Source organism: Habropoda laboriosa, unplaced genomic scaffold (assembly GCF_001263275.1).
Source record: "Habropoda laboriosa isolate 0110345459 unplaced genomic scaffold, ASM126327v1 scaffold567, whole genome shotgun sequence".
Classification (NCBI taxonomy): Eukaryota; Metazoa; Arthropoda; class Insecta; order Hymenoptera; family Apidae; genus Habropoda; species Habropoda laboriosa.
Genome location: NW_017100685.1, coordinates 30,684 through 41,775, shown reverse-complemented (window position 1 = coordinate 41,775; position 11,092 = coordinate 30,684). Strand labels below are relative to the sequence as shown.

The 11,092-nt window shown below is 39.7% G+C and overlaps 1 protein-coding gene across 1 annotated transcript in view; it reads right to left on the bottom strand.

Moving 5' to 3' along the window:
- Positions 1 to 2,358: 2,358 nt before the first annotated feature.
- LOC108576851 (insulin-like receptor) overlaps positions 2,359 to 11,092 on the bottom strand; it is a 14,122-nt gene continuing 5,388 nt past the window's right edge. The window contains exons 4-7 of the mRNA XM_017939913.1: positions 10,990 to 11,004; positions 9,597 to 9,774; positions 6,743 to 6,911; positions 2,359 to 5,412 (exon numbers count right to left, since the gene is read on the bottom strand). Coding sequence (XP_017795402.1) covers positions 2,359 to 5,412; positions 6,743 to 6,911; positions 9,597 to 9,774; positions 10,990 to 11,004 — 3,416 coding nt within the window. The remainder of the gene's footprint in view (positions 5,413 to 6,742; positions 6,912 to 9,596; positions 9,775 to 10,989; positions 11,005 to 11,092) is intronic.

The following is an 11,092-nucleotide window of genomic DNA, read 5'->3' as shown; positions in this document are numbered from 1 at the left end:
ACATATTATAAAACACATTTTGTGTGTGTGTGTGTGTGTGTCGTTACAATAAAATAGAGATATACTCTGTTATTTGTTTTTTTTTCGTCCCTTAGATTCCATCTGCTTTTCACCTAAGACGCTACTACGAGAAAAAACGCTTACTATCGTTACTCTGTATACGTAATATAGTAGTACTTATTGCAAAAAGATTGTTGGCATGCTTATTGCAAGTGTTTATTTTCATTACGCACCACGTATAACACTGTAGCACGTGCACACCGTGGAAACGCGCCTTGAGAGTATCTTCTCTCCCCTTACGGAAGAGGAGATCATCTTGAAACGAGGATAAAATGCTATGTACACTATGTGTTCCATGGTCACGTTCTCCAACACTGACACATAATGCAAAGTGTATATACGAGTGTGTAACAAGGAACTCTGGAGTGTGTGTATGTGTGTGTGCATGTATGTGGTTTCTCGAGTGCTCGACGATCGCCCAAGTCATCCCCTGTGTCGGCTTCCGGTCGACTCTGCCCTATGAACACACTCTGGGATCGATTTGTGAAGTGCATCGTTGGTGCAGCTGCTCCTGCTTTCTTCTCTCTGTCTGTCTCTCTGTGCGGATATGATTCTCTACGATGGAACGTGGAAATTGCAGAGTGAATTGAAGTTTTCGGAAGGAGTTGGGTTTAATAGTATGATATGGAGTTCGAGGGATCACGTGAATGAATGTCTGGCGAATAGATCGAATTTTGTCGTTGAAATAAATGAAAGGAATTGAAGTTCAGAACACAGGAAACATTCTAATCAAATATTTCACTATTTTTAGTAGAACTTTTAATGCCAGATTTTTGGGAAAATTTTATTCTCGAAATGAACAGAAAGGGTTGGATTTTAGGGAATATTGGGATTTATGAGATAAGGAATTTTGGGGTTTCGTCAGAATTCGGTGACTTTTGTGGAATTTTTCAGCTAAGAATTTTGGAGAAATTTTATTGAAAATAAATGAAATAATCAGGTTTTTGGAAATGGTGGAATTTTTAGACTGAAAATTTATAGAAAATTTTAAAAAAATTTTTTTAAATTGTATTTTCAATATTGAAAATTCCAAAAGAAATATAGTTCGCTATCTCACAGCTGCACCACGATCTTCCCAAATTTCCCAGAACCATCAATTACCTCGTTTTCTATAAAAAAAAAAAAACTACTAAGATCGTCCACTATAAAAAAAAAAAAAACAAAACGAACACTGGCTAAATTCGAGGCCCTAGAGTCTAGAGTATTGCAAAAGTTGCGTGAAACAGGCGAATCTTTCATGGTATTGCTAAGTCTTCCTCTCTCTGGAGAGCATAGGTAGATATGTATACACGTAAATCCTGACTTATCGAGTTCAACTTGGCAAATAGAGCACGACAATGCGATTCGACGAGCATTGAACTCTCTCTCCTCTCTCTCTCTCTATCGATCGTCCTTACGCCGACGATCGTCCAAGGAAGTTCTTAATGTTAATATATATCTTCTTCCTGTCTAATCTCCGCGAAAACTGTACATATATATATATACATATATATGTGTATATATATACAGTGAATTCATTGTTACTCGGTATTTCCGGTTCCCTGTACTCTGAACAATTCCTCCAAAATAACAAATTCGACAGAATATACGAGAAAATCGAAGTCCTTTCCTCTCGTCGTAGACAAACATCAAACACACGTTTGAGAAAACAGAAATTCCCTCGACAAAGAATTCATTGTACCTGACTCGCGAAATCCTTAAACAGAAGCTCGTCTCAAAACGCGTCCTAATTAATCAGTTCTTTGCGTGGGTACGAGTCAAACGCGCTAAAAGTATTATCCTTACCTCTAAAAAGAAAAAGGAAACGAAAGTGAAGAAGATAAAAAGAAGAATATCCGCGCGCGAAAGGACGAAACGTCAAGGCCTTTCATCAAGGAATGAGACAAAGTTCGCAGGCTTGGATGGTCGAGGCGCTAAGAGCTTTTGATTACTCTCGGAAAGAAATTCCTACTACTTCATCGAACATCCTTCTTCTTTTTCAAACGCTTTTGGTTAAAGCACAGCGCTTTTCTATCAGAAACCGGTAGCTCCTTAGTCGCTAATCTCGCCATCTCTAGGTGCTCTAGTATTCATCGAGAATCAATAACAAGCATCGACGGACGAATCGTGTCCAATTCTTGCGTAAACGTTATTATCCGATCAGGTAAGAAGACAGGGGAAAAAAAAGGAACTGAACGTCCATCGAGCTCGTTAAGACCCCTCGTTCGAGATTCATTGCCCTGAGTATCTTTTTGTACATCGTATACGAACGAGAGTTCTCGAAATTGAAAAATTTGCCACAGAGCTTTGAGTCTAGCCTCACCGATCGAGTGGCGCGTCTTCCATGTTGGTTACGTTACCGAAATGTTGAAAACCGTTCTTAAAGATGCGCCCTCTGCTGGTTCCCGCCTTCGTCTGGTCGAGTAGCGTCACATTATCCTCGAACTCCTTCACCCATCTGGCTGTTTCATTGCCCCAATGGAACCTAATAGTCGCTGCATGATGATAAGCCTTCTTCACACCAGAATTTCGACTCTCCACGCCCTCCATGGAGTGATAAAAGGACTTCTCGTAGAAATCTTGACCCAAGAATGGCTCCAGCTCTGAGACGATCTCCATAAACGTAGGACGATCGCTTGGTCGCCATTTGAAACACTTCTCCATGATCCTATGGATGTTCTCTGGACAAGTACGAGGAACGTGCAAGGTTCCTTTGTGTAATACGTGATTGAGGACTTCTTCGTTGGAGAAACCTTGGTAGGGGATCTCAGCCAAGGTCAAAATTTCATACAGGACCACTCCGAAGGACCAAACGTCGGAGTCTGAGGTGAACACACCGTCAGAGAGATTCTCTGGAGCCATCCATCTGACGGGAAGAAGACCTTTGCGACCAATTTTATAGTAGTCTGTCTCATAAACGTCTCTGGCCATTCCGAAGTCTCCAATCTTGCAAACTAGGTCCTTAGAGATCATACAATTCCTCGCAGCTAGATCACGATGAACGTACTTCTTCGATTCCAGATAAGCCATGCCATCAGCTATCTCTGCAGCCATTCTTATGATCCTACAGTCGTCTGGTACCAGATGAGTATCGCGAATTCGACGTAGATATGTCTTCAAGTCACCGTTGTCCATCAACTCCATAATAACGAACGGAGGATTCTCAACAGACACCACGCCTATAAGCTTGATGATGTGATAGGTGGAGAAGTTCTTCATCACTGAAGCTTCGTTCAAAAACTCATTCTTTTCCCTCTGAGTGACTGTCGTCGAGATCGTCTTAATAGCCACTGGTGTAGTTTTGTCATACAATCCTCGGTAGACCATACCAAAGTTACCTAAGCCTAGTTCTTCAAGGATCTCCACATTTTCTCTAGGTACCTCCCAATCGTCAATCACGTACGTGGTCTCTATGTAGTCTGGATTCACACTGGCTATCAATCTTTCCTGCATCTTTCTCTTCTGGTGTCTCCTCATGATCATAAACGACACAATTGACGCTGCAAACAAGATACTAAGAGTCAACAACGCTATCAGAGTAATTGGAGCATTGTTCAATAGGCCAACAGAGAAATAGACTACTTCGGAGAAATTTCCATCACCTGCCAGAGACGTGGACTTAATTCGCAGACTATACTTCCCTGGACTGAGGTTCTTGATGAAGTAGTTGTTCACCAGGTCCCTACGACTCATCCGTGGTATACACTCAGCGCTCTTCTTCGCGTCACGCACATGCAGATTCGTGTACTCGATGGTATATGACACTGTGAGCGCATTAGGATCCTTTACTAGGCCCCAGGTCACTTCTACAATTGTGTTATTTGTCACGCGGACTTTCAGGTTCTTCACATCGTCAGCACGCATTCGTTTCTTCGTTCTGATGTTTGTATACTGAATGGACGAGCACATGTTAGTCTCGTCGACTTTCACACCGCAAGCAGCGATGCTGACGATGTAACGCGTGTAATGACGAAGATTCCTGATCACAAACGAGTTGTTTCTACCACTGACGTTGTACGCGACAGCTGTCTCCTCTATATATTTTCCAGCTGCCTCCGAAGAAGCAATTTTAGCGGTCTCTTCTAGCCGAGGAGTGGATAAATTGTTCGCCAGCTCGTAGAATCGATTATCTGCCACGTTGTATTTATTGTGCACGCAGTAATCCTTCCAGCCTGGTGAAACGTAGCTGATAGTTGTGTTCTCGTGACAGAAGATCTCGAATTTCTTCGATGTAATGATGTTTCTATTGACATTCTTCGAGCAACACGAGGTTGAAGTCATCACTGGAGTTTTAATGGTCACTTCTGATACTACTTCTTGCGCATTTTCAAACTCATTTTCCAGAGTGTCGTTGCAATAGTTTCTGGAGGAGATCACATCGTCGTCCTCGTAGATCATGGCGCTGGAGAGCATGTAGTAGCCTATGGGACCATTAGGGAACAACGGTGGTTCCCATCTGAGCAAGATGTCCGTGTCGCTCAAAGCAGTGGAAACTATGTTCACTGGAGGTGATGGTATAGTGCTCTTGGTTCTGAGGAAAATGATCTCTGACTGACCAACCGGGTTCACGAAGAAATTCGTGTTCCTCGCGTTGAACGTTTTCACGTACACTGCGTACATAGTGTACGGTTTCAAATTACCAATTTCTTTCGATACCGTGGTGTTCCATTTTGGAATATCGACGTCGACGATCTGCCAGGTGTTGTTTCCTCCACAAGCATTTGCTTCGTAGGTGATATTCTTGTTCTCTGTTTCGATGTAATTCAATAAGTAACTGAGCAATTGTTGACCTTCCGGTGGTTTGTAACTGTCCCAGACTAGATTAGCGTAATCAGGTCCTAACTGTTTCACGGTGATGTTTATACTCACTATATTGCAAGCTACCTTTTCGCCATTAGACTCCGGTTGGATCTCTAGGTCGGTGAAGTTGGAGATATTCACCATTTTGCTGAATTCGACGATCTTTGAGAGGCATAGCTTTGGATTGTAATGAAAAAACAGCCTACCATTTTCGATTCTGACTTGTTGCTCTGGTGGGAATAGATTCGATAGATTTGGATTGTCGAGAACCGAGAGGCTGGCGTTATTGATGTCCAATTTCTCGCCTTTGATCACCCTTAATCTTTTCAAGAAACCTAGAGAAGTGATTGGGAAGGAATGGGTGATCTTCAAGTACTCGGTGATTTCTTCGATTTGGCCTAAAGCGGCGCTCAGTTCGTTCATTATGTTTGGATTTCCATTCCGGATCTGGAATTCCAGAGCGCCTCTCACCACAGTTATGCCCCGGAAGATCTGCGCGTCGGAGATGTGTCGGATCAAGGCGCCGTGGCCCACCTTTCGGCATCTGTCCTGGCAAACGCGACACGTAGTCATCTGTAATTGTAATTGGATAATTCTTAATTGTAAGAGATGTTGTTGTTAGAAGAGGTATAAGAATTTCGTTTTTCCGATTTTGAGAGAAATTCTGCTACTCAAATTCAACACACTTTTGCATCGCAGAAGTTCACCGAACGTTATCTTGGGGAAACTTTTTCAGTCTGTTCGTGTAATTGAGTTCTGAGTTAGATTTTACAGAAAAATTCTTATTCCAGTTTTACGATTTAACTGTCCAAAAAATCGATCACAATTCGAGTTTTCAAGAAATTACACTGCAAAAATTTATTAACCTTTAGCAACGCTTTACGTTTATTTTTTACAAGTATAACATACAAAATATTGGCCACAAAAAGTAATTTGGCTAATGTCATATACAGGGTGTTCCTCATAGTATTATACTATGCTTTATTTTTTTTTTTTTAAATTCAAAATAATATGTCTAGTATTATTCTGAACATTTGAGGCCCTTCGGTCACTAATGACCACCGTGGCCCCATCAAGGAAACAATCTCCGTCATAGGTGACCAACATGGAAGTCAACGTGTTAAATAAATGTAAATAGTTTCAATGAATATGTTTGGTGGAGATGTTTCAGAGATTTCGAGGTCATCTTCAATCTTTAAATAAATCTATATATTTTATTGCACATCAATTGACGTTGTTTTTGTTCCCTATAAAAAGAAAAAGTATTAAGTTACTACTGGTGTCGAAAAATGATCAATTTAAAAGATACTTTAACTGCAATTGTACAACATTGTATCCTCAAAACCTCAACGTCTTCGCTCGTGTTTACTAACAACATCATCATGTTTGTAAGCATCAGTCACTTTTCTGTATCTGTACGGTTATGATGTTTTGTGATCATTTTGGCTAACGTCTTAACTCGCGAACATGTTCCGTACAGCGTGACTAATTACTACTATAACTCGGCTACACGCAGCAAGTGCTTTACATTCGACTGGCCAACAATCAAAGGGTTAATTTTTCTTCTATGCAAATTCTATGCAAATCTTTACGCAAATTCAACAAAGATATCTCAGATCAGACATTCTAACGTTACAAAGTAATACGTGGACATTACATCTGACATCTCAGAATTGCTAATTACCGCCACCCCTGATCGCCTGAAGTAGAACGTAGATCCTGTCGTTTCGTAATTAGTGATGCTCGCACGTTTCGCGAATAATGCTCTCTCTCTCTCTCTTTTCTCGAGCCTTGAATTCACCACGAAATAAATGTTGAACGCGATCGATCTACCGACTCTGATCCCTCTGCCTTAACCGTGAATCTAATTACAACACGGCTAATTAGTCGAATTCGTACGTACATTGTACTCATCGAGTGCATCCTCGTATCCCTCGGGGCAATGAGTCACACAGGATCCATTGAAAGGTCTCCAGAATTGTCCATCCTCGACAAAGAAGTACACTCTCCTGAGGCGATTCATTTTCACGCATTCGTCCTTCGTGACGCAGCGTCTCGACAAATAGGCGTATCTATGGAAGGTTTATGCGTCGGATATAGCCTGAGTGAAAGTAGGTGGCGGCTCAAGGTCACTGAGCCGCAACCCCCCTCCACTTCACTTAACTCTTGTAACAGTAAGAAGCATGGCAAACTACATAGTTTCTGCTCTTTCTTTTTTCACGATACATTTCAAGAGAGTTAAAATGTCGATAACGAAAAGTAGAGAAGAATTTTTGTTTCACAGTGACCTCGAATCGTTACATTTTTTGAAAATAATTGGAATACGACTGGAAAAAGGGAAAACCTTTTCTATGAATTATGTTATATTATCTTAGGATATATAAATCATAATATAAATAAATACATAATCTCCCTAAAACTCCCTAGTAATTTCCTAGAAGTTCCCTAAAACTCGCTGGACATTTTCTGGGAACTCTTCGGAATTGCCCGGGAATACTCGAAAGCATCCCAGAACTCCCTTGGCATTTCTTAAAACGATATACCACTGTGATCAAAAAGTATCGAGACCGGCGCATTAATTATATCTGAAAATCTTTTGCTTCTCTATAATTGGTAGAACTGTTTCTAACGTGTGTTGAAAATTTCACGTCGTTGCCATTGTTGGTTTGCAAGTAAACGACTTTTTTGCGATTAAAGGAAAGCGCATTCGGTGATTTTCAGTATGTTAAATTTTGCGGAGCAAAGAATTTGCATAAAATTTTGCCTTCGGAACAAAATTTCGTGTACGGAAACTAGAAATGTTGCGGAAGTGTTTCGGTGACGCGTGCAGGTCGAGAATAAGGATTTTCGAGTGATACGAAATGTTGAAAGAAGGCAGGGAACGCGTCGAAGGCGAGGATCGATCTGGAAGACCATCCACACTTCAACAGATGAACAACGCGCGTTGAGGAAATCAAGGATTTAGTCCTCGGTGATCGACGACTGACGATTGGAGGACATTTCCGAACGTGTTGGAATATCATTTGGTTCGTACCAATTGATTTAGAAAGGCAATTTGGGCCTTGTACCAAAAACAACACTGAATGTTTGTCAAAGACAACATCGCGTTCGTGTCGCTGATGAAATGGTTTCTCAAGACGAATCATTCGTGAAACGCATCATTACTAGCGACGAGACATGGATCTACGCATACGATACAGAAACAGCTCAACAATCGAGCGAATGACGTCTTAAAGGCGAAACAAGACCGAAAAGACCTCGTCAAAGTCGATCAAAAATCGAAGTCACGTTGACAGTTTTCTTCGATTACCAGGGTGTTGTGCGTCGGGAATTCCTCCCAATTGATCGAACTGTCAACAAAGAATATTATTCGGGTGTTATGCATCGTTTGCGCGAAGCAATCCATAAAAAACGACCGGAATTGTGGCGAGAAAGTTCATGCACCACACGTCTGTATTTGTTTGTCATTTGTTGTCTAAAAATTCGACGAATACCATTCCGCAAGCTCCGTATTCGCCTGATATGACACCGTGCGACTTCTTATTTTCTAAGTTGAAATTACCGCTTCGTGGACACAGTTTTCAATCGATAAATGAGATAAAGGAAAAAATCGCTACGCGTTCTGAAGGGTATACTTCGAATTGATTAGAAAAGGTGCTTCGAGGACTAGAAAAAAATGTTGGCACAAGTGCATTGCAGTGACAGGGGATTACTTTGGAGGGGACGAAATAAATTTCGGTGAATGAAGTAATAGTTCACATTTCATCGGACCAGTACCGATACTTTTTGATACCCACTTTAAACCTATTATGCCTTAATACAGGCGTGTCCAACCCGCGGCCCTGAACAGCACAATATCGTAAACTTTTAACATTATTATGTGATTTTTAGCGATATTTTTCACGACTCAATTGCATTATAATAAAAAATATTAAAAAGTAAAGGAGGTTTTGTTATTTATGTACAATTAACTGTATTATATAGTTCGTATGGCCCAGGCAAATCGAAAGGTTGGACACCCATGCCTTAATACTTATTTATTCAGTTTTTAGTGCTCTTCTAATTTCCGTAAAGAAATATAGGGTGTTAAAAAAATAAAGGTGACCTTCATATGTGGAGAAAACATAGTTATTGTAACGTAAACCCCCCTTGAAATCATGCAACTTTGCTTCGTGTATTTTATCGTACAACGAATAGTTTAGGAGTAATTTCAAGTCAAATTAAGTGAATCACCCTGTATGTATTTCTAAATACGCTACACTAAAGTGTGGGACCACTGTTCATTTACAAGAATTCTCTGGAAAAGAGGTTAAAAATATAAGAAACTTTTAAAGAATCCTTTACTACCACTACCAAGTCTATCTAGTCAAAGTGAATTACCATTGATCCCTGCAAAGTGAATTGCAAATTCATCAAAAAAATTCGTAGCAGATTCCGGTGGATCCAAACTTTTTTGAGCCATAATAGATGATTAACAGCGATTAAGTTGGGCGTTTTAGCGTTGGAGAACGGTAATTTTTGTGAAATGGGTCAATGATCCTTTTACGAGGATCTGGAAGTTTCGTCGAATTGTTCGACGCCTCGATCGGTAGGGAGAGCAATATAGCGGCGATATAGTTTCAAACTTTCGTCGTTGTCGATAATCAGAAATAAGCAAACGAATTTCAGAAAATTAGCAATATCGTGAAATTATGAATGTCGACGATCGAAAATATGAATGTAGGAGGAAAAAGGGTAATTCTTCGAGGATTACTCACAAGTGACTAGGACAGGTTTCCACGCACTTCCCCTCGTGTCGATAGTGCTTGCACACGTAGCAATCTCTCTCCGTAGGGCCACTGCACTCAGCTAGACACTGCTCGTGACACTTTGGCTTCTCTGTTCTCTGACAGAACTGCGACGTCCAGCAGTAACCCTTGGGACACTGGGAACATCCTGCGATGGGGGGAGGAAGCAGTTGATTAAAGTCTTAGCCGTCTACGTGGTAATTTTGCGCGTGCTTCAACGAATGTATCTTTGACATGCGAGCACAATGTTGGTAGAATCGGGTACTTGTATGGCAGCAGAAGCTCTTAAGCATTCATGGCGTTTGGTTAGACTCTACGAATATTTAGTTATAGCTAGTGCTTCCAGTAAGTACACGATTCTTCCTTGAAAAAATATTGTTTTAATCTTTGTAACAAAGAATGATATTTTTTAATATTTAATATATACTAGTTCGATTTTACTCAACAAAGAAAACAACGTCTATAAATATTTCAAAACACTACTTAAAATTTTGTATTAACTCTCTGTACGCCGTGTAACTTGCAAGTTACTTACTGTTTTATCTATAGGTTATAGTCTCCTTTTATTCGTTAATTGTTATACTATTGCACCATATTGTTGTACATTATTACCAGTCAATTTTTTTGCAATAATTATTACCATTTTCATAATTATTTTTTACATTTGTTCTTGCTTTTTCCACCGAAATATAAAAAACAATCAACTAAAATATCTCCTCTCAGAAGCAAGAAAAAAGAATCAGGTTGCAGAGGGCCAAAATTTAGAAGTTTATCAATTCTCTTCGGTGAAATTGCTTATTTTTGAAGCGATTGAAATTTTGCAATAACGAGAAACGGTATCTTTAAATACTTAAAAATAATACTTGAAACGTTGTATTAAAATTTAGATGTTTATCAATTTTTCAAAATTACTTGCTTTTTAAGTGATTAAATTGTTTCTTTACTTTGAGTGAAATTACGGAAGTGCTAGATCTGAATTACGAAATCGATCTTGCAAAATAATTCAGGCCTAACGTTACTCTTTCACCTTCAAAATAAAAAGATTAATAATCACCTATTTTTTTTTTTTTTTGTTTTCCCACCAAATAGTATTCCAAACTTTTTCCTCGTACCAAAGAACCAATTGAAAATTTTGTAACTTACTGTTTCCAATTCCATTCGACACAACGCTTCAATACTTAATGCATGAAAAACTCATTCACATCTGCGCGCGCTATCATGTTTATCATTTTCAATACACACACGTATCTAATTATACTGTTACATAGCATTATTTCATTTTCTTTCTGTTTCCTATCTTCTCCCTACCCTCTTTTCTCGTATCTATTACGCGCTACACGTAGATTCGACTTAATATAATTACCAATCTTCTCTTTGCCTGCAACAGAGACGCAAAAAAAAAAAACAACAAGCGATTAGTGCAAAGCGGAGAAATTTTAATAACGTTCAGAAAGGAAGTGATAGTT